Source organism: Pristiophorus japonicus, chromosome 21 (assembly GCF_044704955.1).
Source record: "Pristiophorus japonicus isolate sPriJap1 chromosome 21, sPriJap1.hap1, whole genome shotgun sequence".
Taxonomy (NCBI): Eukaryota; Metazoa; Chordata; class Chondrichthyes; family Pristiophoridae; genus Pristiophorus; species Pristiophorus japonicus.
In genome coordinates, this window is record NC_091997.1 from 12,250,473 (window position 1) to 12,277,974 (window position 27,502).

The window sequence follows — 27,502 nt, forward strand, 5'->3', positions numbered from 1 at the left end:
ATTTTTAAAATGCAGAGTTTGCAGCCTGGGCCCTTCCCTTTAAATTTCCCGTGAGAGGCGGGACCTCTGTGCCTGACGCAAAGTCAGCGTCTCGCGAGTGTCACCACCCCCAAACGGGGTGCAACGGAATTATCCCCCATAAATGTTTTACATAGGACAGCCTCCTGGAAGCCATTAAAAACAATAATACAATCCGAGAACCAACGGGAATAATTGTGGACTTTCTCTGGTATTAGGTGTGCAGGTGACTTTTGTTCTTTGTGATTCTGACACATGTTTCGCTTTTTTCTCTCGATGATCTCAAAAAAAGCACCGCTGTTGGTAATGATAAAAATGGCTCCACTTCAACTGGCAAGATTCCTCATAAAGACTGGCATTATCTGCTAGGTCACATCAATATTCAAGCTGGCATCTGCCCCACTCTCAGATGTGGTTAATAAGCTGACAAAAAATAAAGACCTTCGAGCGGTCATGTGCTATATCTGTGGGAATTACGGTAACGTGTTTTCATTATGTCTGTATACAATGCTTTTAACTAACTAAGTAAGTAGAACATTTAATTTCAACTGGCTTTTCTTGGTGCGTAAGACTCTGATGATCATAGCTCTCACAGGCTATGACATTTTATTTCAGCAGTACACCTTTTTCTTTTCAAGAATAATTTTGAAGTGCTAGCTGCTGAAATATAATCACTGTGGCTTAGTGTTGAGCTCAGCACTGATGCCAGGGATTGCTGTGCTTGGTGTTTTGCACACATTTACAACGAACAGTGTGGGAATATTTAATTCTCCAATAATTCTAAACTTAAATTACATTTCTACACGCTAATAGCTGCTAGTAATTACAGAAAAGTTTAGGAATTCAAGGAATTTTCAGGAAAAAACAGGAGTGTTGCTGACAATGCTAATTGGTTTGTTTTCTGAAATGAATGACCAAAAAGCAGACAGGAGAGATAGGATTTTACTGTTCCATTAATTTGGCAGGTAGCTGAGACTTCAGGGGATGTATGAATTTCTGCTACACTGTTAGGCATTGCATGAAAGGGTGGTGGAAGCTGATTTCAAAAGGGAATTGGATATGTACTTGATTAAGAAAAGATTTGCAGGGCTGTGGGGAAAGAGCAGGGGAGTGGGACTAATTGGATACCTCTTTCAGAGAGCTGGCGCAGGCACGATGGGCCGAATGGCCTCTCTCTGCTTTATGATTCCATGACTGATCGAGGGCATGGTGCAATGATCTGCGTCCGTCACGAACCACAAATAGACAGCGTTTGGGTTTAATTGAGGCAATCATTAGTACGTCAGCAGCAGATAATCAGAGGATTTACCATCACCAAAAATATAACCAGGACACATGCTGCGCCAAACAGGTGCACGGTGACATCAGGGGAATTCTGGGAGGTTTATCCGAGAGAAAAGCAACTGATGAGGACAGTGCAGTTTGGTTCAGTGACTGAGTTTTGATTTCCATCTTGGGCTGCTTAACTGTAAAGTGATCTTTTCTTGCTGCTTAATGGGGTGCTTTCTGTATCTTGGCGATAGAGGGGTTTTCTCCTCGTCTTCCTAGAAAGTGTTTTCATATCATGCGGCACCATCCTGCTATATGTGAAGAGTAAACAAATGAGAAAGAAAGACTTGCATTTATATAGCGCCTTTCACGAACATCTCAAAACTCTTTGCAGCCAATGAAGTACTTTTGGAGTGTTGTAATGTGGGAAACGCGGCAGCCAATTTGTGCACAGCAAGCTCGCACAAACAGCAATAATGACCAGATAATCTGTTTTTGTTATGTTGATTGAGGGATAAGTATTGGCTCGGACACCGGGGATAACTCCCCTGCTCTTCTTCGAAATAGTGCCATGGGATATTTTATGTCCATCTGAGAGGGCAAATGGGGCCTCGGTTATTAAAAATTACTTGTTCAGGGGATGTGGACGTCGCTGGCAGGTCCAGCATTTATTGCCCTTCAACCGCTGTAGTCCGTGTGGTGATGTAGTGGTTTGGTACAACTGAGCGGCTTGTTAGGCCATTTCAGAGGGCACCTAAGAGTCAAACACATTGCTGTGGGTCTGGAGTCACATATAGACCAGGTAAGGACGGCAGATTTCCTTCCTTAAAGGACATTAGTGAACCAGATGGGTTTTTACGACAATCCGGTAGTTTCACAGTCACCTTTACTGATACTAGCTTTTTATTCTAGATTTATTGAATTAACTGAATTTAAATTCCCCAGCTGCCATGGTGGGATTTGAACACATGTCTCCAGATCATTAGTGCAGGCCGCTGGATTACTAGTCCAGTAACATAACCACTGTTCCCGTTTAATGTCTCATCTGAAAGACGGCACCTCCGTCAGTGCAACACTCCCTCAGCACTGCACTGGAGTGTCAGCCTGGATTTTTGTGCTCAAGTCCCTGGAGTGGGGGAAACCAAATAGATTGAGGACTTTCAATAATGTCTTTCTTTTATGAGTTGAAGTTTATCTGCTCCATGCAGAGCTTCTTCCGTCTGTTTATCTCTGCCTTGGAGTCCTTGGAACTCATTATAATTCTGATCAATTATTATTCACTGCCTCTGTCACCGAGCTGTCGAGTGACTCACTGGGCACTGCAAGTACCTTGGATTACGGGAGGAGCAAATCAAGTAAACCTTGCAGTGCTGTTGTGCGATTTATTTTCTTGAATCTAAGTTTGTTTGGTTATTAATTACATATTTAGTACAAGTGACCCTTTTAGTGTCCCAATATATATGATGGAGCATGTTTCTCCCACTATAACGTCCAATGCTGTAAAATCCAGCGTGCAAATGTTGAGGTCCAGATTGGAAAAATTAAGTGTGTGCAGAATATGTGGATTGAGTGCGAAGAAACAGAAGATATTGGAATATTTGATATTTAAAGCACAACCTTTTTGGAATAAGTGTTCATCATAGAATCAGACAGCACAGCAGGAGGCCATTCGGCCCATCTTGTCTGGGCCGGCTCTTTAAAAGCGATCCAATTAGTCCCAATCCCCTCCGCACTTTCCCTATAGCCCCCCCCCCCGCAATTTTTTTTTTCCTCTTCAAGTATTTATCCGATTCCCATTTTGAAAGTTACTATTGAATCTACTTCCATTGCCCTTTCAGCCAGTGCATTCCAGATCATCATCACTCATTGCATGGAAAGAAAATTCTCCTCATCTCCCCCCTCTGGTTTACCAATTATTTTAAACTGTACCCTCTGGTTACTGACCCTTCTGCCAGCGGGATCAGAAGGTGTTCAGCATTCTGGACGGTCGTATAAGGTTCTGTCACTTTCAATAAGTCCCTTTTTTTCTAAATCAAGGCTCCAAATCCTGCGGTTCATGGTGGGACGAATGCAAAAACAGTTGCCGTCGGCCTTGGGGGATAGGAAAACAATCAAGGTGAAGGAAAACATCCTCTCTGCATCCACCTTCATTCTAGAATGAGGGTGAATGCAGAGAGGATGTTTCCACTGATAGGGGAGACTAAAACTAGAGGGCGCAATCTTAGAATAAGAAGCTGCCCATTTAGTACTGAGATGAGGAGAAATTTCTTATCTCGGAGGGTTGTGGATCTGTGGAATTCGCTGCCTCAGAGAGCTTGGATGCTGGGTCACTGTGTGGTTTTGGGACAGAGATAGACAGTTTCTTGTCCAATGAGGGAGTGGAGGGATTGTGGGGAATTGACAGGGAAGTGGACCCGAGTCCATGATCGGATCAGCCATGATCATGTTGAATGGCGGAGCAGGCTCGAGGGGCCGTATGGCCTACTCCTGCTCCTATTTCTTATGTTCTTACTGTGCAAATGTTAACATTGATTCCATTCATATATTGTGCACAAGGTTAAAGCATTGCACAAGTTCTTAATCGGACTAATATATAAATGGCATTTATCTCCTGGTTATCCATTTGATCAAAACTTTGAGGCAACAACCTGCCTGCCTTGGTCCGGTGACACGCATAACTAGCCCCTTTCTGATGATCGCTTGGTCCTGCACCTTGTGACGCAGGTCTAATGCACCATTGCCTGGAAGTTGCCTACATTTTGGTTTCTATCTGCCTAACCTTGCTCCAGAACTCCCTTGGCTCTGTGCTTGGTCTCCACCATGCCTACAGGGCACATACCGTATATACTCGCGTATCCTACGATCTCACGTATCATGCGACCCCTAAATTTTCATCCCCAAAACATGATTTTATCATATATCCCATGTATCATGCGAGTCACTTTTTTGAGATACCAGATGACACTAGGCTAGGCTTTCAAACAAGTTTACCAAGTACCCAACACGTAACAAGTACCCTAACACATAACAACGATTGAATACAGACCTTAACAACCGAATCATGAAACGACTCTTCCGCCGTAAACAACCGAATGAGAAACAGCTGTTTTGCTGTTTCTCATTACGATAATAAACAGTGACCGTATTTCGTTCCAAATCTCATCTAAGGTAGTAAACTATGACAAATATATTTTTACATTCTACCCTTAGCCACTATGGAGAAAAGATCTGCGAAGAAATATACTGCCAAATTTAAGCTGCAAGTTGTGGCGAAGCGGAACAAAGCAACAACGTTAAAGCTGCAAAGCTGTTTGGTGTCGGAGAAAGCTGTGTCCGAAATTAAGAATCGTTTCTGTTTTCCTTTGTAGTTAGCCTCTCAGCTGATTTGGAAAGCGTAAACATTACGTGTGTATCAGCAAGTAAAACAGCAGTTTTATCAAAATCATCTTTATTTGATATACATATGTACTATTTGACTTACCGTAAATGGATACGGTCTGCTTAACAGCCTAACAGCCGAATCTTCGCCAGCACTTCACACCCGCAAATTTTGTATCTCGCGTATCATGCTACCCCCCAAATTTAGGTTACAATTTAGGTCTTCAAAAGTCGCATGATACGCGAGTATATACGGTATATACCTTTACTCGGATCGTATGGGTGGATGATACATTCCCAGTGCCTCACCATCGGGATCACTATTCAAAGATGCTGAGTCAGCCTGTGCCCCACCCAACTGACCTTGCATGGTGTGATACTCCCAGTGCTTCGTGCTGGCAGTGCCATTGGGGGGAGCGGAGTGAGGCCACAACGTCAGTACCAGCAGCTACTGAAGCACCGCTATTGACAAAAAAATAACATTGACAGGCCCGCAGTTCCTCTTTGAGGAATTGACTGTTTGAAGCCATGGGATAGTTGGGGCTGAAACTAAGGGTTGTCCTGGTACAAGGAGAGAGGCTAACCATGAGTATTTTTTAAATGTGGGCCTCCCTTGATGCACCCATTGGGAACTGGCACTCCGTGTCTGGTATGTTGCTCAGGGGGGGCAGCTGCATCATCTTCTAAGAAAGTCGTGACTGCTATGAGCCTTGTGCATAGGTGGTGCTCGGGCTTCAAGGGCTGGAAATCCGGTTGAAACATAAAAACATAGAAAATAGGTGCAGGAGTAGGCCATTCGGCCCTTCGAGCCTGCATCACCATTCAATATGATCATGGCTGATCATGCAACCTCAGTACCCCATTCCTGCTTTCTCTCCATACCCCTTGATCCCTTTAGCCGTAAGGGCCACATCTAACTCCCTTTTCGATATATCTAACGAACTGGCCTTAACAACTTTCTGTGGTAGAGAATTCCACAGGTTCCACTGAGTGAAGAAGTTTCTCCTCATCTCGGTCCTAAATGGCTTACCCCTTATCCTTAGACTGTGACCCCTGGTTCTGGACTTCCCCAACATCGGGAACATTCTTCCTGCATCTAACCTGTCCAATCCCATCAGAATTTTATATGTTTCTATGAGATCCCCTCTCATTCTTCTAAATTCCATTGAATATAAGCCTAGTCGATCCAGTCTTTCTTCATTTGTCAGTCCTGTCATCCCGGGAATCAGTCTGGTGAACCTTCGCTGCACTCCCTCAATAGCAAGAACGTCCTTCCTCAAATTAGGAGACCAAAACTGTACACAATATTCAAGGTGTGGCCTCACCAAGGCCCTGTACAACTGCAGTAAGACCTCCCTGCTCCTATACTCAAATCCTCTCGCTATGAAGGCCAACATGTCATTTGCCTTCTTCACTGCCTGCTGTACCTGCATGCCAACCTTCAATGACTGATGTACCATGACACCCAGGTCTCGTTGCACCTTTTACGGCACTAATGTCGAGCGGGCGCTAAATTTAATGCCAGATAATGATTAGCGACGGCAGCCAAAAGATTCAGTGGTTGTGTCATGAGAGTGGAATGGAACACTAAGGGAAAAGTTCCACACTTCTCTTGGGGAGCAACTGAATATCCCACGCTAAAGAGCCGGCTTCATAGCACCTTAAGAGAGACCGTCCTGCTTAAAAAAAGAATCAGAATAAAAAACACTCAAAAAACAATCCCTATACATTACTCACCCCAAATAAAGTTAAATCGTAAAAAAAAACCATCAATCACACTTACCTCAGGCAGTCATTCCCTCCATTAGTGCCCCGGGACAACTCTGCAGCCAGCTTTCTCTGGCGGTGTTGCTAGGGGGCGCTACGGGTGCAGCACTAACTAAATGTTGTATCCGTGGCGATACTGGGGGCGTTGCACACCGGCGCTATGCTCCGGGGCGATACTCCTCAGCGCTGCCGGTACCGGCACACTGAATTTGCCGAGCAGCACGAATGCCGGCGCTCACGGCTGCAAACCCTTTATGCCCCTGTTCCGACCCTCGTGAGGGGCCCTAGCCAAGTAAATTTCTAGACCATAGTGCTGTAGGCGTTTCCAGTTGGCATTTCCAAGAGCTTATCATATCCAGTTATAAGTTATGCCTGATACCTTTGTGTCCACTAATTTTGGGCTCCTAGTTTCAAATCACTGCGGTGCCTCATAGTGAATTATCAGCCATGTAGTTCTGGCTCGAACCATTGTATATCGGACATCATTGACCTCTACTCGTGGTTCCTGTCTGGTGTGTTGCTGAACTTTGGGCCTTGTTGATCCCTGCTAGTGATGTTGTCCATTCTGCTGTGCCAGCCCAGGCCTTATGCTACTTATAATTTAGTTCTCAACTGGACATACTCATGTACCTGGGATTTGTTGGTCCCTACTTGGATTCCTGATACAAACTTTCAATAATATAAATACGTAATCCTGCCTACACAGTGCGATTCTGTTTGATAAATTCGGTATTCGTGGACAAACTTTCAACTTAATTTCGATTGGCCATCTCATAATTTAATTTCTCTCCCTCTCTAAACTTCCCTAAATTACTTGATTCCTCATATATACCGAAAGTAATAATTCCTTAATCTAAACTCACTGGCAATTTATATGTTACTAGAGTCTGACTCAATCATTATCTTTGTGAGTATAACTTAATTGTGTTTAATTTCTGTTTTAATAAAATAAACGGCCGAATAAATATATCTTGATAGAACTATTTCCAGGTAATGAATTTATTAAGAGAGATTTGAGGAAAGTTGCCTTCATGTATTCCATGTCACTTTTGAGATCCTTGTTTTGATGTTATTGACTGAACCTGCAATGTGTCTATGCTACCATCAATGAGCTCCCAGAATCTACCTTTCTGCTGTAATTAGTCTGGCTCTCCCTGGTCCCTCGCCAATTTGACTTGTTCTGGAGGTTTACGATGTTATTCACTCTGTCACTGCTCAGTGTCACATGGACATTGAAGCCATTCGTATTTTATAAATGTCTATTTTGTTGTTGCTCAATCTGTCTCGAAACAGGTCAGTTCAAAACCTTTCGGTTAAACATGTCATTGCATCTCAGTAAATAGTGTGTATGTTGGATACAGTTGGTCTGACTAGAATTGGAATGTAGTAAGTCCATTGTATATTCTCCATTTGCGCTGCCCTCTTGTTTGAAATGTATTTTCTTTTCCCAGGGGTCATGCCTAAAGATGCTAGCTTTATGATGCATGCCTTAACTGTTCAGCACTATCAGAATGGTGCGTGGTACCCAAAAGGAGGGCCCAGTGAGATTGCCTTTCACATAATCCCAGTTATTAAGAAAAGTGGAGGAGATATTCTTATGCGGGCACCTGTTCAACGTATACTAATAAATAAAGATGGTGAAGCATGTGGTAAGAGTGAAGCAAAATGTTCTCATTGGTTTAAAAGTTGGGAGACAATAAAAGTGCATTTTCTTTCATTGCTGCTACTCGATTTTTCCCCTTTCTTGCTAGGTGTGACTGTGAAGAAGGGTGAGGAAGAAATAAACCTGTTTGCTCCTGTTGTGATTTCCAATGCTGGAATATTTAATACCTATGGACAACTGTTACCTTGCGAACTGCAAAGCAAGCCAGGTGTGTGGACATTGGAATGTTTTTTTCTGTGGAATATACAGAGCATAAACAAAAATAGCTGTTTAAAGCATGTAACGCATGATTGACTAGGTCACGATCTATTGTTTGATGCTGCCTTTCTTATGAGATTGTTTGATATTAAATAATGATGCTTTTCCTTTTTGGTATGCCTGTGGTTTGTAACATACTATTTTCATCCCTTCCCCCAGGATGTTTCCATGGGCCGGCAGTATATGTTTAACAAGCAGCAATATGCATGTGCAGTTAGTAAGCTAGCAAGTATGTACAAGATTAATTTGAATGCTTCTAGGGTTTTGGCCCCATCATTATTGCTCTAAGGTTGTTAGCCTTGTATTTTTTTTACACTATGTAATTCAAGTGACTATGTTCCAAACCAAGTGCATTACAATGGTGCAATAATGGGAGAGACTGAATACGTCATTGAGAGCTAGAAAGCCTTTAGTTCAGTGTACACATCCGTTAATTATTTACTCACTTATGTGATATTGCATTTCCAGCCAGGACACTCAATGGTACACTGCACAGAAGTGAAGTTTTCCATTTTGGGGTGACGTTGCCAAACTGCCGACCTAACTGCGATTGTTTGTCATTGTTGCCGTTACTCAGTCAGCCAGACTCTTCTATCCTTCTGGCTAGCTGGAGGAGCATATAAGGAAAGTGGCCTAGTAGAGGAGTCATCTCTCTTTTTGAATAAAACAGCATGATTGTGTGTTAAAGGAGACTGATGGTAGCTTTATGTTTACAACGCTCTCTCAAATCTATTTTCAATTCAGCCTTTTATCCAAATGAACATGAAACTCCAAACCTGAATGCTTAAACAGCAGGCCGTGACTGGAATTTGAGGGAGTAGGGAGGGAGGGTAATGAGTTATCTGACTGTTGTTGTACCTTCGCCATGGTCCCAGGGGCGGGAAGGTGAGGTCGAAGAAGGCTGTGAACAGAGCGAGATGAATGGAGGATGCTGTTGGAGTTTCACAGCAGCATGGGAAAACGGTGGAAGAAGTTCGAAAAGCCGCTGCAGCTCTTCGCAAGGTTTGGTCTTTAGGCATTTTATTACAAGAATGATTAATGCAGCCCTACCAACATGGAAGGGAAGTTATTGGATGAATCACTTTTGGTTGCTTTTACACATGACCCAACAGCCAGTTGAAGGGTGACATTGGCACAGGTCTTGCCTGCCCGCTGGGCTATGGAATGGTCAATAGCATACGGAAACTGATGGAGACTGAGCAAGAAACACTTACAGTGGAGGAAAACCTCTTTTCAGTTAAGGATCCTAATGCCGCATGACCACAATTGGTGCGACCAGTTTCTACTTATCATTTCCCTTCTTCAGGCAGAGCTCTATCTCCACTGATCAAGTCCCAGGAACTCGCAGTGTAGGAGATACAAGAAAGAAAGAAAGACTTGCATTTATATAGCACCTTTCACCACCACCGGACATCTCAAAGCGCTTTACAGCCAATGAAATACTTTTGAAAGTGTGGTCACTGTTGTAATGTGGGAAACACGGCAGCCAATTTGCGCACAAGCAATTTGATAATGACCAGATAAACTGCTGATTGAGGGAGAGATATTGGCCAGGACACCGGAGATAACTCCCCTGCTCTTCTTTGAAATAGTGCCATGGGATCTTTTACGTCCACCTAGGAGGACAGAAGGGTCCTCGGTTTCACGTCTCATCCAAAAGACGGCACCTCTGTCAGTGCAGCACTCCCTCAGCACTGCACTGGAGTGTCAGCCTAGATTTATGTGCTCAAGTCCTTGGGGTGGGATTTGAACCCATAACCTTCTGACTAAGAGACGAGTGTACTACCCACTGAACCACAACTGACACAACAATTGGGTTCTTCAACTGACCACCAGAATGCACAAGATTAATCTTAGATTTTCTCTGATTTTCAGACAGTCTGGACTTTGTAAATTATTCTCATTGATATTTATGCTGATATCCAGGAGCATGAAAATAATTTCTTCAACCATAAATGGATTACAATGGTTATTGATCATTCTCTTGGCCCCACAGCGATCCAGGCTCAGCTGAGCACGGTGAGACATGGAATGGGAGGATTCAGTGTATTTGTCGGTCTTAATGGTTCAAAGGAAGAGTTGGAGTTGAAAGCAGCAAATGACTGTTTTTTCCAAGAAAACAATCTTGATGAGCTGTAAGTTCCTGTAGTGTTTTAAACATGGCGACGTAACATTCCGTGAGGGAGGAGAACTCCCCTTTATTTGGTTGCATTCAATCTTGTTAAATAACAGGATTGCGGCACTCCAAGATCATCTACCGTCGGGTGTGTCTCAAGTTGTTTTAATCACTTTTTAATTTCCTTCTCCAGAATTGCTCCTTTCTTCTATAACCTCGGCTTATTTGTTTTTATACTTCTCTAAATTTGTTCCTGTTTTACCAAATATGCTTAGTAGGCTTGATTGAACTTTTCTCTACAATTCATGCCCGTGTTTGCTGCAAGTTTGAATGTGGAATTGAAACTGGTTTGCCCTTGGTACAAGGAACGTCCAACTTTCAAAATTCAAGAGCTAGGAAAAGCATTTGTATAATGATGGTCACAAGTCGTTAATGTAGTTTGCCGGTATTCTCGTGTAACTGCAGATATTCCATGGAAGAAATGTTGAAAGCCCATCGACATGACTTTCGAATTTTTTTAATTGTTTGAAATCAGGATTGCACACTCTCATTCTGTCTTCTCTTCAGTTTTCTCCTCCCCAATTCTGCTTGGGTGTATTTCTAGAGGATTCATCATGACCATCCATTTCCAACCACTCTGTCTAATCAAACAGCCTTCGTTTTCCTATTTCCAATCTTTTGATACCTACTAGATGAAAGTGTTCAAAGAAAATGGTGGGGTGGGGGGGTGGCGGGGACGCGGTGAAGAGAAACAATTTCTTTTAGTGTGCCGATCATTTTTCTCCCGGGTTGCTCATCGCAATGCCCTGAGGGTTAAAACATATAGGGACGCTAACGGGGCCCAAACAATTTTTCACCTGGGCGCGGTGCCATGGGAGTTTAGCAGCGGTGGTAACCGGCAGCGCAGCAACCCATTTTCGCCCTGGAGCAAAAATTCAGTTGCACTCCGGGACGCGGGGCAGGGCGAAAATTAAAGGCAGCGGAAAACAAAATGGCCGCCTTGCTTGCAGATCACTGCTGCCATGGCACCCCGCTTCCTGCTGACCCAGCGATGGCCCCGTTTCCCGCCTGCAGAGTCGGCAGCTTGGCCCTCCCCTTTAATGGTACGCACCCGGAGAGGCCGCAACTTATGGCCCATTGAAATTACAAGATGATGTCTCAATTCTTCTTCTGTTGGTTTATTGAACAAATTGTTAGTTTTGCTAACTTTTTTTTATTGCCATTATTTCAGGCTCAAGAAATACTTCTCACTCGACAAAGAAGACGACATCGAAGGGTGTCCGATAATGTTTGTCTCCTTTCCATCAGCTAAGGATCCATCTTGGGATGACCGATATGCAGGTAAACAGCAGCGGATGTATATTTAAAATGTAAAATCGATGTCGGATGATACACATTTCCTCCCCCCTCCCCAGTAGTTCATTTAGTAAAGGTAAGATTCAATTGAGCCAATGTAGACCAGAAGATCCCAGGTTCGATGTCCTGTTGCGCTAAATTAGTGCATCTCACTCTGGAATTAGGAGTGCTAATACTAACCTTGAGTGAAGCAGGGAAAAATTCAGCCAGGGTCTTGCTCCTGATTGTTATCCATGAGCCCATATTGGAAAGTGTGTCTATGTGAATTTGAGGTCAGAACAGGATTGGGCTCAGTTGTGATACCCCCATCATGATTAGCTACTGCATTGATCAGCTACTTGCTGTTGGGGCTCACACATGAAGAATGGCAACTTGGACAAGGTATCCAGAGGATGACCAGCATCCCATGGAACCATACCCCAGCTAGAGTCAATACCTTTAGGGGGAAAATGAAGGGATGATAAAAGGGAGAAACTTGGAACCAAAATATATATTTCTTGCTATTTTAAAATAAATGCCAAATTTGCCATTCTAACAAAGTCACATTATGAACATAACTTTGGAAGATCATGCAGTCGTAACTTCTCCAACACAGTGAAAGACTTTGGCCGCGAAATTCGGGCCTATCACGATCCCTGCGCCTGTTTTTGGGCCTAATCGAATTTTTAGCCCCTTGGACTTATCCAAGGCAATGACAAATAAATATTCAGGTGTTGAAGAGCAGCGTTTCTGAGGTTCGTAACACAAACAAAATCATCACCAATGACAATTTTTTTTTAAATGAGAAAATCAATTCAAAGGAACACAATTGTTTTACTACTGCGAGGCTATTTTTGTATTTGAAGGGATAGTAATTTACATTTTTTATATTTAGGGAAGTCTAGTATGGTTATTGTGACATTAGCACAATATGAGTGGTTTAAAGAATGGAAGGATGAATGTGTGAAGAAGAGAGGGGAAGACTATGGAAGGATGAATGTGTGAAGAAGAGAGGGGAAGACTATGGAAGGATGAATGTGTGAAGAAGAGAGGGGAAGACTATGAAAATTTAAAAATGGGTATTGCCAGAAGATTGATCGACCAAATTACTGAGTACTTTCCACAACTCAAAGACAAGGTAGGTTTGCCTGGCATCAAGTATGTAAAAAATAGCTTGTGTGCAATGATAAAATGCATAATAAATGATGAGTCTCGTTCATTGTTATGTTGTGAGAATCAAAAGTTACATTATAGATTGGAGTCTATATTTGCATGGCTTGAGTGTTTCTTGTATTTGGACTGTGCAAGTTTACCCTCGCTTGTGAATAGTGCAAAAATCATTTCTACTTTCAATTCCTTTTGGCTAACTTGAATTGCTTGTGTCTAAATGCTCTCCAGATCGAGTACATTAAGGTTGGGTCTCCACTTTCAAATCAGTTCTACGTAGCTGCTTCACGTGGCGAAATATATGGTGTTAATCATGATGTGTCGTGTTTTGCATCAGAAGCGATTGCCTCCCTTAGAGCGAAAACACCAGTCAAGAAACTTTACTTAACAGGTACACTGCCCTAAGTCAAGTAATGAAAAGGATTTAGAATCCAAAACAGAAGTGTTTTTTTTAATTGAAAACTTGGCTTGCCCCCAAGTACAGCATTAAATTTTCAACAATAGGACAATTTAGTGAAACATTTGACTGCTGGAGGGACCGGCGGATGGAAACAATTGGTTCAAAGTGAAAAGTGAGGACTCCTGTCAGAAGTGGAGGAGGATAAGGGCAGCAGGCGCATGGGAACACCATCACCTCCAAGTTCCCCTCCAAGTCACACCCAATCCTGACTTGGAAATATATTGCTGCTCCTTCATAGTCGCTGGGCCAAAATCCTGGCGCTCCCTCCCTAACAGCACTGTGGGAGTGCCTACACCACATGGACTACAGCGGTTCAAGAAGGCGGCACGCCACCACTTTCTCAAGGGCAATTGGGGATGGGCAATAAATGCCGGCCTTGCCAGCGACGCCCATATCTCAGGAGCGAATAAAATAAAGGTTGGAAGTGGGCAGAGATAAAGGTCTTAAAAGAAAAAGTCAGGTCAGTTACGCATGATCTTAGCCAAAAGGCCGCTTCTCGGCCTTTTGGCTAAGATCATGCGTAACTGACCTGACAGGGGAGTAACCACCATAACCCCAAGGTGGTTCTCCCTGGATCAGGAAGGTATATGCTTGCTTTTTTGGAAATAGGAGGTGAGTGGGGTGGCTTGACCCATCCACCTCCACGGAGGTGTGTGGGGGGCCTGACCCATCCACCTCCATGGCACGAACCTGGTATTGCAGTACTTCCAGGAACGGTGCAGTGGCTCTCGGCCTTTTGGCTAAGAGCATTGGCGCAGAGTGATCCTTGATGTGTGCAAGGTGACCTCTGGCGTTTGTGATTTGACAAAGAATTGGAACGATTGGCTACGAATTTCAAAAAAAAAAAAAAAAATGCCGGCCTTGCCAGCGATGCCCATATCTCAGGAGCGAATAAAATAAAGGTTGGAAGTGGGCAGAGATAAAGGTCTTAAAAGAAAAAGTACAACTTCAATCATAAAGGAGTGCGAGTGCACCAACAATGCATCCTTGCTAATGACAACCAGTGCATTTAGTAACGGTGCTGTAGTGGCAGTTTCGAAGTGTTAGTTGCTGCCAGTACTTAAACAACGAGATTGCTAGCCGTGTCAATTTTAGGAAGGAGTTGGAATTTAATGAAGGCGTTAAAATAATTAAAGTAAACCATTGGATTCCCAGTTTAATGTTATAATTTTGAAAAGAAATTGGAATTTGCCCAGTTTGTCATTAAATTTAAGATGGTGAATTTTACTAAATGGAAATATGTTAGGGAAATCATTATGGCCTTGAAATTATGCTGCGACTATATTGGGTACAAATACTTAATGCATTTGTCTGAAATTCCTATCTCCCTCTCTATTTTAACTAAGGCATTACCCATTTATCTCAAAGCATAATTTCGAGGTCCGTACGATTTGCAAATCAGTCAAGGAGTTGGGATCAATAGTGTTATTTTTAGGTAGATTGTCAAATGCACTGCATACGGATGAAATCATGTTAGCATTAAATGTGTTGAAATGCACAGCATCGTTGTCGCGTAAGGAATCTTTGTCCAACTAAAATGGCCGCTGAATTTGTATTCCAGAACGGCTTGAAGAAGCAGTTCTAAATTATAGTCGGAAGCTTCTGGTAGGTGGAATCAACCTATGGGGCAAATGTTTCCGCATCCAAGCAATGATGCACATGCACAAACACTGGTACTCAAAGTAAGAAGCTTGATCTGATACATCATCAAATTACCACATCACAAGTCTGATTCATTCACTTAGACACCATAGCTTTTTTGCATTGTAGTGAAGAACCAGAAATGAGAAAAGGCCATTCTTGTGTATACTTCTGTGTAAACCTTTCAACTGCCTCTCACCCTTATTCTTCCAGGTCAGGATGTATTTTCCTGTGGGTTTTCGGGAGCCATCCATGGGGGCCTTATTTGTGCATCAGGAGTTCTTCACCGCAATCTGTACAAGGACATCATAAACCTTAAGAAGAAAATGAAAAAAGCCAGTGTCAAAAAGGAAGCTTAACAGTGGGCTGTTGAGGTTTTAATAATATTTTTATTGTTTTACCTTACAGTGAGATCCAGTTTCTGTAGCGAGTCAGAGACTTTGGACAGATTTGTTTATGGGTCCATAATTTTGCCACTTAGACAAGGACTAGTGTAAAAGTGGCTTTTCAGGACTACATATTGAATATTACTGGAACTCGAGAACAATTTGCATCAGGAATCTGGTTCTATTAGCAATCTGTACACCATAGAACTATTAATCCAGATTATCCAACATACCCAACCTGCGACACCATAGTGTGCTCGACTTCAGAATCAGATGTGCAATCTAGATTGTTAGTAATATAATATAAAGTGCAATGATTCACAAAGACCTATGTTGATCAGGAAATTAATCTTGGAGGAAGAAGAATTAACTGATATTTTGATTATAGTTTGCAAAGTGGACATTTTTATCATGGTTGTGACCAACATTCTTCCAAACATGGTAATGAAGAGGATGAAAGAGCTGTGGTTAGCGCAATTGTGGGCCACTCAACTGAAAATTGTAACCAAAACAGAAAATGCTGAAAACATTCTGTCAGTCAGCACCTGTGGAAAGAACAGACAAATTAAAGTTTCAAGTGTAACTTTTCATCAGAATTGAAAACTGCCCTAGATTCAAGAGGCACTGTAAAATGCAATCTTTATGCATTGCTGCAGTAACAGCATTCATAAGGATCTAATTGTAAATGATCCAAAAATATATTTTTCCTTCTAGCAAACTATTTTTAAAATATTTGTAACTGCTGAAACACAAAATGCTGTATAACTGACTGTGATCACGTAATTTGATTTTGAGCATCAACTTCCATGAAATGGGCTTAATGCAGGAAAAAGATCTAGCAAATTAACTCGATAAGGGCACAAAACCAGTTACTTTCCAAGACTGTGTTTACAATACAAGTTTAGGTTTGGAGCAAAGGAGTTTTGACTTTACACCTTGTATAGCACAAATCGGTTGTTACGGCTTGATTCACTCCCAGGCCAAGTAGAGTGTGCCTCATTCTGCTTCTCTCCACACTCAAATCGTGCCCTGGATCCGTATTAAGGCTGCATTTACATAATTGTAGTGTCGTGTGATGCAAAACTACTATTTATATATAACTATACAGCAGTGCAAAGCTATTTCATTACACACTGACGGCTAACAATTTAGGCTACATTTACAGCACAATAGTTTTGCTTCACTGGTCTAAATTGTTAGCTGTCAGCGTGGAGTGAAATCTCCTTGCCACTGGCGTACGGTCATATGTAAATGGTTGTAGTGCAAATCCAGAGTCCGGGCCCAACTCGAGTCCAGAGTGATCTAGACGTCCCAAAGCACTTTACTTATTGAAGTCACTGTTGTAAACATAGGAACCATGACAGCTAATTTGTACACAGCAAGCTTCCACAAACAGCAATGTGATACTAACTAGATAATCTGCTTTAGTGATGTTTGAGGGATAAATATTGGTTAGGGCTCAGGGATAACTCCCCCTCCCCCGCTCTTCTTCGAAATAGTGCCGCGGGATCTTTTACGTCCACCTGAAGAGAGTAGACGGGGCATTGGTTTAACATCTCATCTAAAAGACGGCACCTCCAACTCTGCAGCACTCCCTCAGCACTTCACGGAAGTGTCAGCCTAGATTTTTGCACTCCAGTCCTGGGGCTCAATTTTTCCCGGTCATTGACGCCGTTTTTTTGGCGCGCGCCGTTTATTTTTTTCAAAGTATCCCCCTGCAATCTGCGTCAGCGTAACTGACTTAGTTACGATTTTTCTAGGCCAGTTTTTTTGAACGTTTTTTTCAATTGTTCGCAGTTTGGCCAACATTTGTCCTCTTAGGTCGCGTGTCTGGCCTCTCCCAAAAAACCTTCTGGTGAGTTGAGAAAAGCAGCACACATTCACAAATCGGCGCTGAAAGACGCCATTCTTTTTAAATCAATAATAAAGTTCAACTTTTTTTTAACCTGTCAAGGTAGATGTGTAAATTTGTTGCATTTCAGAAGTGTTCTCTTTTTTTTTACTCACTCACACACCACCACTGAACGTCTTGAAACAGGGCTGGAGGGTTGTAGCTTTGGCCGGCAGAATCGGTCCCGCACCCGGACACAGCAGCTCGGGGCTTGGCTACAAAACAAGTCATGGGGGGGGGGGGAAGGGGGGTGCGTAGGAAGGAGTCAGCGAGGTGCCGATTGGAAGGCTTGGAGCCCGGGGAGCGAGGTGCCTTCTTCACTGAAGACTGCAATGAGTGGGGGGGGGGAGGGAGGAGAAGGGGAGAAGTCACAAGACTCCAATTAGTTAAGGGGGGGGGGGGAAGAGAGGATAAGTCAAAGGCCTTTGGGTGTGGTCCACCCATACAGACCCTGGGGAGAGAACTAGAATCTGTCCAGCCTGCCTGCTTTCCTACCGTTTTAAGCTTTCAAAGGTTAAATTTAAGTATGGGGGGCAATACTGTCAATGCCATACCTTGTGCGAGCCTTCTGCATCTTGGTGCTAGGTAGAAGGCAATTAATTCGACTTCATCGCATCAGGAACATCAGAGCTCGTAGGGTGATGGGCAGGAGGCCTTTCGCACATCGGGTATATTGAGACAGGCGTTCATACTGCCACCTGAGTGATGCAGACTGTGTCAGAAGGCTGCGTTTCTGCAAAGAAGTTGTAAATGAAATCTGTGAGTTGGTCAAAGCAGACTTGCAACCTAGAAGCATCAGGAGGACTGCTTTGTCAGTTGAAGTGAAGGTTACAGCTGCACTTTCATTCTATGCCTCAGGATCGTTCCAAGCTGCAACTGGGGATGTATGCACCATCTCTCAACATGCAACACATGTCTCCATTCGCCAGGTCACGGCTGCACTGTATGCGCGGAGGAACGACTTCATAAAGTTCCCCATGACCGCCCAAGCAATCCATGTCAGGGCTGTGGGCTTCTCCAGGATTGCTGGCTTCCCAAAGGTACAGGGCTGCATTGATTGTACCCACATAGCCTTGCGAGCACCTTTTGGAGGATTCCGAGATGTACAGGAACAGAAAAGGCTTCCACTCCATTAATGTGCAGCTCGTGTGTGACGACATGCATCATATCATGTCAATCGATGCAAGATACCCATGATGCGTTCATCCTACCCTACCCGACAGCCCTACCCAGAGCTGGCTGCTGGGAGACAAAGGGTACGGTCTCGCCACCTGGCTCATGACGCCCCTTCGCGTAATCTGGGCAGAACAAGTCATGGGTATTGTTGTACCGTCAATACAACATGTCGCACGTTGCGACGCGCAGCATCATAGAGAGGACCATTGGCATATTGAAACAGCGTTTCCGATGCCTGGACCATTCCGGAGGCTACTTGCTGTACTCCCCTGAGATTGTCGGTCAGTTCACTGTTAAGCAGCATGAGGCAGCAGCACCTGGTAGTGGAAGACCCACCTGCGGTGAGAGTGGCTGATGATAATGATGTGGAAGATGCAGGTGACGAGCAGGAGGAGGAGGAGGAGGAGGAGGATGATGATGAGGAAACCATGCAAGTGCCTGAGGCCGGAGCATGACAGCGGAGGAGGGCGGGTCATCGTGCCCCTTTAATGATTGCTCGAGCCTTGCACCAGCAACTCATCCGTGAATGTTTTACTGATGCCTGAGGGCTCAGCGACAACTATTCCACATGGACATGTTTACTGTTTGGAGCTGTTCCGTAATGTGTTAATGGAACATGATTCAATTTTAATGTAAAATATATTTTATTCAAAAGTTTACAATGTACTTAACTTTAATAAAATTATTCTTGTATCAAACTTTACTTTAAGATCACTCTTAAATCATTTAAAAACTTTAAGATCACTTATAAACTTGTACATTTACATAACTTACAAAAAACGTTTAATTTGAGAACAATGACAAGAATAACAACACAGCAGCAAAGAAAGGCTGCACCCATCTCTCCTCCCCCTTATTCCAAGACCGTCCGTTGCCCGCAGGCGGTGGCGCAGTGTTTCTGGGTTTGGTACCAAGCTTATTTCTAACAGCTCGGGTACTAAGCACTTCTTGATGGAGGAGGGGCATCTGTGTCAGTCAGCAAGTTGGAGGATCCGGCTTTGGGCTCTTCAGAGGCTGGTGTGGGGATTGGAGTTGGAGTGGGAGTGACAGTTGATTCTGTCAATGGGCGTGGGGTCTGGGCATGTTCCCTTATTGCAGCAGCTATCTCCAACATGCCCTCTCTCATGCGCCCTGACAGTGTCTCAAGGACCTGCAACGTTCCCTCCCTCATGTTCAGTGACGTGGTTTGCACTATCTCTGACATTCCCTCCCTCATGGCCATTATTCCCTCACTGATGGTCCCAGATATCGTTCCTATTTCTCATATCATTGCTGTTACTTCTCCCGACAGTCCCGCTTACATCATCACTCACCCTACTGATGGCGTCCAGGAGTGATCATGTAAGGTCAATGCTCTCTGCACTCAATGACATCATCTGAACCACATCTGTTAGATCCTGCACCTCAGGAGAGCGCGGTCGAATTCTCCTTCCCTTCCTCCCCATGGGTGTGCCTCACTGCACCTCACCACTGGGACCTGCAGCCTTGAAGATGGAGCCCTCGGTGTGCCTCGCTGCACCACACAATTGGGACCCGCAACCTCGGACGGTAGGGCCCTGGGTGTGCCTCGCTGCATCACACCATTGGGACCTGCAACCTAGGAAGGTGTGAAACCATGGAATGTCCCAACAACGCTCAAACCACTAGTTACGGAAGGGGCTGTTATCTCCATGAACAGCACCTCCTCCAAAGTCAATACAACAGTGAGAGCTTCATCCAGCTCCATCCCCTCCCCCTCATCCTCACCCCCATGTTCTTGGTCTGGAGGGTTGGATTGGAAGATGCTCTCTTCAGGCTCGTCTGGATCTTCTGCATCGTCAGGGTTGGCCTCAAGTTCTGCAAAAGATAACAGAACTGTCAAATGGTTAGCAGCCGAGGAGGGGGCAGGGTGGGTGGCATGAGGAGGCTCACACATCGCAGGCCAGGCAGCAGGCTGATCTGAAGGACCACGATGAATTTGCAGGATTTGTCCTCTCCCTCGAGTGTGAGCCCAGCTTGTGCAATACTGATTGCTTTTTTCCAGGCAGGACCCATTCAAGCAGCGACCCTCTCTTCGAAGGGTGTCAGTGGGTGCAGATTTGCCAGGCCTCCTCCTGTTCGAGTTCTTTCCCTTTTATTATGTGCCACCTTCCTCTGCAAAGATGAAAATGCAACTTTTTAGAGAGGGTGGCTTTCTGCTAGGTGGGACATACAGATGGTCACATTTACAATTGCAATTCCATTGAATAAATGAAAATATTACTTACACTAACTACATGACCAAGGTCCTGCCAGTTCTTTTTGCACTGGCCTCCACATCTCATGGTGGTCACCACTGCACAGTAATCTTCTGCAACTTGGTTCCAGCGTTTCTTCATTTCTTTGGATGGAACTTTTGTGTGACCTCTGCTGGTGTCCAGCTCCTGCCATCTGTTCTCAATCACAGTAACTAGTGCCTCTACTTTTTCCTGTAAGAAATTCTTGGTCCTTGCACTGTGTTGCATCTTGTATTGCTCCAGCTGCGATTTTCCCAACGATCTCACAGCACCCCTTCTCTCTCACACAACTGGCTCTTTAAAAATGGCCGATTGCCAAATCCAAGCTGTACTGAGCATGTGCGTCCATTGGAACGACGTCAAAAACGTCACTTTTTTTCTTCCCGCGCATTCACAGAAGGTGCGGATTCGTTTTTTGGCGCAAACAGCAGGCTCCACCCCGCGAGGCGACTGGACACACTGCATGGCGCCAAATTCGAATTATACATGGGGGAAACATTGGCATGTTATTTTTGGCCGAGAAAAATGGGTGTAACTCTGGCAATGCGCCATGTTATGTATGGAGAAAGAGTCAGATTGAACACTGTGAGCTCAAAGTAAAGTGTGACCGTAGTCTTTTATTGCAGGTCTCCAGAGTGCCTCTCCTACCTGTGAGGCTTCCTTAAATACCTGTGCTCCCATGGGATTATGGGAACCCTTGGGACTCCAGGGGATGAGCCCTCTGGTGGCTGTACAGAGTAAATACAAGTTTATATATATATATAAAACAACATTCCCCCACACCCCCCACCCCAAAGTCAATAGTGTAACTATTTACAATGTGAATCGATCTGGGGCCCTTGCCCTGGTTGATTGTCTCAGTGTGAAAGCTGGTATTGTTGGATCATTTGTTGGGCCCTCGCTGGGCTGCTGTGCAGCTGGCCTTGCTGGGCTGCCTGGTGTGTTGGGTCATGCTGGGCTGCTGTGGATGATGGGTTCTGCTTCGTGGTCAACCGTGGTGCCAGTTGCCACTGGTGTGTATGTTGGGGGATCAAAAAAGATGGGGTCCAAGGTGGGTTGCTCAGGGTAGCTCAGAATCTGAGTTTGATTTGGTCCAAGTGTTTCCGGTGAATGAGTCCATTTGAAAGTTTGACCCGAAACACCCTGCTCCCCTCTTTGGCCACAACAGTGCCGGGAAGCCACTTGGGACCTTGCCCATAATTTAATACAAATACAGGATCATTGACTTCAATCTCGCATGACACATTTGCGCTATCATGGTATGCACTTTGTTGAAGCTGCCTGCTCTCTACCTGTTCATGTAGATCAGAGTGAACTAACGAGAGCCTTGTCTTAAGTGCTCGTTTCATGAGCACTTCAGCAGGTGGGATCCCAGTGAGCGAGTGGGGTCTCGTGCGGTAGCTAAGCAGGACTCGGGATAGGCGAGTCTGCAGTGAGCCTTCAGTTACCCTCTTCAAGCCTTGCTTGATGGTTTGCACTGCTCTCTCTGCCTGACCATTGGACGCTGGTTTAAACGGGGCAGATGTGACATGTTTGATCCCATTACAGGTCATGAATTCTTTGAATTCAGCACTGGTAAAACATGGCCCGTTGTCGCTCACCAGGACATTGGGTAGGCCGCGTGTGGCAAACATGGCCCGCAGGCTTTCAGTCGTGGCAGCGGATGTGCTAGTCGACATTATCTCACATTCCATCCACTTGGAGTACGCATCTACAACCATAAGGAACATTTTACCCAAGAATGGGCCTGCATAGTCGATGTGTACCCTAGACCACGGTTTGGAGGGCCAAGACCATAAACTTAGCGGCGCCTCCCTGGGTATATTGCTTAACTGCGAATATATATTGCATCTGTGAACGCAGGACTCAAAGTCCACAACGATACCGGGCCACCACACGTGGAATCTGGCTATCGCTTTCATCATTACAATGCCTGGGTACTGTGGAGGTCATTGATGAAGGTGTCTCTGCCCTTCTTGGGAACCACTACTCGATTACTCCACAGAAGGCAGTCTGCCTGTATAGACATTTCATCTTTGCGCTGCTGGAATGGCTTTATTTCTTCCTGCATTTCCACTGGGACACTGGACCAGCTCCTGTGAAGCACACAGCTTTTGACTAGGGCTAATAAGGGGTCCTGGCTCGTCCAGGGGTTTTGATCTGCCGGGCAATGACGGGTGATTGCTCACTCTCAAATGCTTCCATAATCATGTCTAAATCTGCGGGCTGCGCCATTTCCACCCCCGTGGTGGGTAATGGCAGCCTACTGAGAGCATCTTAACTCGGCGACATAACTCGCCACTTCCTGGCCTTCAGACCTTTTGTAGGTGTAGAACTGGTACCTCGCCATCAGAATGCTTTCTTTCGGGTTCAAATGCTCTCCAATCAGTGTGCACAAATCATCGTACGATTTCTCCGTGGGCTTCGCTGGAGTGAGCAGATTCTTCATGAGGCCATACGTTGGTGCCCTATAGACGGTGAGGAGGATCACCCTTCGTTTGGCAGCGTTCTCTTCCTTTCTAGCTCGTTAGCCACGAAGTATTGGTCGAGTCGCTCCACAAAGGTTTCCCAATCATCTCCCTCTGAAAATTTCTCCAGGATGCCCACTGTTCTCTGCATCTTTGGGTTCACTCTCTGTTTCTCGTCGCCAGTTGTTATGTATGGAGAAAGAGTCAGACTGAACACTCTGAGCTCAAAGTAAAGTGTGACCATAGTCTTTTATTGCAGGTCTCCAGAGTGCCTCTCCAACCTGTGAGGCCTCCTTAAATACCTGTGCTCCCAAGGGATTATGGGATCCCTTGGGACTCCAGGGGATGAGCCCTCTGGTGGCTGTACAGAGTAAATACAAGTCCACATATATAACACGCCAGAAAACGGGCTTGGGGAAAATTGAGCCCCTGGAGTGGGACTTGAACCTTCTGACTCAGAGGTCAGAGTGCCACTGGTTGACAGGGTCAGATATATCTTGCATTTGTGAGGTTTCTGCTGGACTATTCTGGTCACAACTGCTCAAGTTTCTAAAATGAGTTTCGGTAAGAGTACTGGGCAAGTTGTTCCTCATCATTCCATTTTTTTAAGGAAGTTGCTGAATTTCATACGGGAGGCGGGCAATGTGATTCAACCTAAAGTCATATATTTAAGCACACTTATTCTGTTGCTTCAGCAGGACTCCAGAAAAGTCCCAAAACGCTTTACTTGCAATAAAGTACTTTGCAGTGATTGTTTCATGCATGATTCGCTTTTTCTTAATATGCACTTTAATTTCAGCAAGGTTGAGGGAAATTAAACATGCAGTGGGAGGGCGGAGTCGGCGAGGACTGGGATGAACTTGTGCTGTGTACATTGAAGTCGAGTTGCATCGCTGGTAAAGTAACAAAGATTCGGTGAATCTTCAAAGACATCTTCTGGGTTGGTTTTAGTCACTAATATTCTTAATAGGGTTTCCCGCTGATTGCACGTTGATTTTGAATTCACCTTTCGGTAGTTTTAAAATTGCATTTTGCAAATTCGAGGTGCTGCATTAAAATCTCGTTAAATTATAATATTTATATTATTTATAATGTTTTTTTTTTGCAAACCGGCTACATTGCCGTTAAGCTGCTGAAAGGTTTTGGCTCTAGACAGTCCTTTCGCATTTAATGGTGCAGAATTTTTACAATCTCAATGTGTGATTTATGATTTATTCGTCGTTAATGCAAAAATGATAGAAATGCATAGTTTAGAAAGCAATCAATCCTTATATATTGGGCGCAGACCGTAACTCAAGCACTGGAGTGAACCCATTCCAATGTCATGGTGCAGACTTTTTAAAGGAATATTGAAATGATTGCAAAATGTAGAAATTAATAACAATTTGGAAAGTTTGCAGAAATCGGATGCAAACAATTATTTTTGGACGCTGATCTTTGCGGATTTTGCAGCACTGACGTGGGGCAGGAGCTGGAAGATTGTAAACACACTTCTAAATAATGTTTTCCTGGTGACTGCGCTTTGAATGAACTCGCGTCTCGTTTTCTTAATTGCATTTTGCAAACTCAAGGTCGTGCATTAAAATTAGTAAAATCTGTATTTTCATCGTTTGCAAATCGCCCTGCGACTGGAACATTTCGTTCAATAAAGGTAACGAAAACAAAGCGTTTCCCTTCGTGCATTGTGTGCTGATGTTTACGTTTGCAGAGGACAGATCTTTTTTTGGCAATGAATTCGGAATTAAACTACACCTTTGCAGAAGACATTTTGCAAAAATAAAAGTGGAGATACATTTTCGAACATCTATCATTTCTGTTGCATCTTCGAATGATGGATTTTTAATAACGAAGGCTGCAATGCAGATTGCATAGTAGGTGTAAGAAATGGACACAGGCCATTCACAAAATCACAAGATAGGGAGATGAGGAGGCCACCGAGAAAGATCTTCGTGATCCTCCACCTTCGTCATGGCATGCAGCTGTTATATTAACGTCCCGGCGTTTAGCCTCAGCCTAAGTTTATCCAGAAGCCTGCCCAATGTGCTGAAGGCCTTAAATTTGCCTTTTTAAAATTTGTTCATGGGATGTGGGCGTCGCTGGCATTTATTGCCCATCCCTAATTGCCCTCGAGAAGGGTGGTGGGGTGAGCCATCTTGTACAACTGAATGGTTTGTTCGGCCATTTGAGAGTCAACCACATTGCTGTGGGTCTGGAGTCACATATAGGCCAGACCGGGTAAGGACGGCAGATTTCCTTCTCTAAAGGACATTAATGAACCAGTGGTTTCATGGTCACCAATACTGATGCTAGCTTTTTATTCCAGATTTATTTATTAACTGAATTTAAATTCCCCAGCTGCCATGGTGAGATTTGAACTCACATCTCCAGATCATTAGTCCAGGCCTCTGTGCTACTGTACCCGATAAAACCTAATGTAGGATTTACCTTTCCTACACAATTTACTCTTAAGTTCACCTCCTTTCCAGGCTGAAAAGCCCTTGTTTCCTTCAGGAATTAGATCGTCCTCCTCTTTCCCACCTATACTCGGGGTGGACCAGGAAGAGGGAATAGCTGAGGCGACGTTCTCCACCCCTTCCAGGATTTTCATCAGCTGCTGATTGAAGCAGTGGACACACCTCAGGAACAGTGGACACGAGGAACACCATCGCGTTTCAACACCCGTGTTTGCGGAGGGGGGTTTGAAATGGCCTGCTGCCCCCTGCCATCGATTGCAATGAGCAACATCAAAATTGTTTTTACGTTTGAGCAAGTTCTTCAGCCGCCCTGAAGGCAGACAGTCACACTACGCTGTCGCATTCACCAAGTCAATTTTCCACACAATCCATGGCTCTGCTGGCAATCCCAGCACTGTTAAAGTTCGCTGACCCAGGTCTATCTACCTGGGACAGTGTTGGGAGCCACAGGTGTGGCTCAAATTTCACCCTGCCACAGTTTGGCAGGATTGATATCGAAGATCCAGGAATCGGTATTGTGGCTTTTCTTTGAATCCCCTTCAGCAGTTGAATAACCTAGATGTCTGAGTGAGAATTTCCGTTGTTTGGGCATAAAGTGGGCGTTCCCGGTTCGGAAATTGGGTGAGATCCATTATGCAGGATTTGCACCCATATTGCCTACATTTTCATTTTTTATCAGGATTAAATTGGTACAGGGCACTCCGGGTTGCAAGGCACTGAGTTCCATATGGACATCAGCTCCAAGACATTGGTCTGAAATTGTAACATTGCCAGGCCATTGCAAAATCTTTTTTTCCTGTTGTCTTTGAGCTGTTTGAAGAGCCCTTGTGGCCATTGCTGTGGTGCACACTTTCTACAGCTGCCATCATACCACAGTGAGCCTCCACACTGGGAATTCCTGTCAATCTTTTGCTTTTCGGAAAAGACGAGGACTAACAAAGGGAGGTTTGGCTGTCTGTGCCTGAGCCAATTAGCACTCACCCACCAGTACCCAGGCACTAGACAATACAAAGAGATATGCGCATTCTTCCACTTGTCCAAGGACCTGTGTCTGTGGAGACTTTAATCCAGCAGGAGTTTATGACATAATGCAAGTAGTCCTGCTGCCAAATTCACAGGCATCATCATCATTATAGGAAGTCCCTCGGAATCAAGTTTGACTTGCTTCCATTCTAAAAATGAGTCCTTTGGTGACTAAACACACGAGAAGCACAGTCTCTGTCACAGGTGGGGCAGGCAGTCGTTGAGGGAATGGGTGGGTGGGACTGGTTTTCTGCACGCTCTTTCCGCTGCCCGCGCTTGATCTCTGCACGCTCTCGGCGATGAGACTCGAGGTGCTCCGCACTCTCCCGGATGCACTTCCTCCACTTGGGGCAGTCTTTGGCCAGGGGCTCCCAGATGTCAGTGGGAATGTTGCACTTTATCAGGGAGGCTTTGAGGATGTCCTTGTAACATTTCCTCTGCCCGCAGGCATGGCACTATTGGCTGTTAAACTCAACCTGTGGCATCAAGAATGCTTGAAGGTGGCATCGGGGACATAGTGGATATTAGCAGTACATAGATGTGTGAAGTAAGTCACAGATACACTATTTCCTCGATCATCCCAATTCATCATCTCCTCCATGGATACCTGTTAGCTGCATGACAAGGTTCTGCAATTTTTACACAGTAAAAAGAAATTGGGTTCTAAATTATTGTGTTGTCAGTTGCACAGATGACCTGCTCACAACAGTTTGTCAAACTCTTGTTTGACAAACTGTTACTTTGAGGTTTCAGAATG

General features: G+C 44.4%; 2 protein-coding genes and 1 pseudogene across 5 annotated transcripts in view; all 3 read left to right on the top strand.

The window, feature by feature from the left end:
- Positions 1-300: 300 nt before the first annotated feature.
- LOC139233605 (all-trans-retinol 13,14-reductase-like) lies at positions 301-15,431 on the top strand. Its single transcript, XM_070864008.1, has 9 exons — positions 301-496; positions 7,884-8,081; positions 8,184-8,303; positions 10,350-10,488; positions 11,701-11,810; positions 12,700-12,767; positions 12,835-12,942; positions 13,203-13,362; positions 15,286-15,431. The coding sequence occupies exons 1-9, from the start codon at positions 472-474 to the stop codon at positions 15,429-15,431; spliced, it is 1,074 nt and encodes a 357-aa protein (XP_070720109.1). The 5' UTR covers positions 301-471.
- On the top strand, positions 13,920-14,158 carry LOC139234252 (U2 spliceosomal RNA; annotated as a pseudogene).
- Positions 15,432-23,712: 8,281 nt separating the features above from the next.
- Positions 23,713-27,502, top strand: part of LOC139233832 (cyclin-dependent kinase 6-like) — a 41,042-nt gene continuing 37,252 nt past the window's right edge. The window contains exon 1 of one of the 4 annotated variants that reach the window (XM_070864400.1): positions 23,713-23,733. The gene's annotated coding sequence lies outside the window, so the exon portion shown is untranslated. Of the gene's footprint in view, positions 23,813-24,082; positions 24,189-24,741; positions 24,900-27,502 lie in introns of those variants that run through there. The other 3 variants (XM_070864398.1, XM_070864397.1, XM_070864399.1) reach the window with 3 other exon arrangements.

Coding starts and splice junctions, on each gene's coding strand:
- LOC139233605 (XM_070864008.1), top strand. CDS start 472: ATGTGCTATATCTGTGGGAATTACG. Junction 8,082..8,183: donor TAAAGATGGTGAAGCATGTG/GTAAGAGTGAAG, acceptor CTTTCTTGCTAG/GTGTGACTGTGAAGAAGGGT. Junction 12,768..12,834: donor AAGAATGGAAGGATGAATGT/GTGAAGAAGAGA, acceptor AGACTATGGAAG/GATGAATGTGTGAAGAAGAG.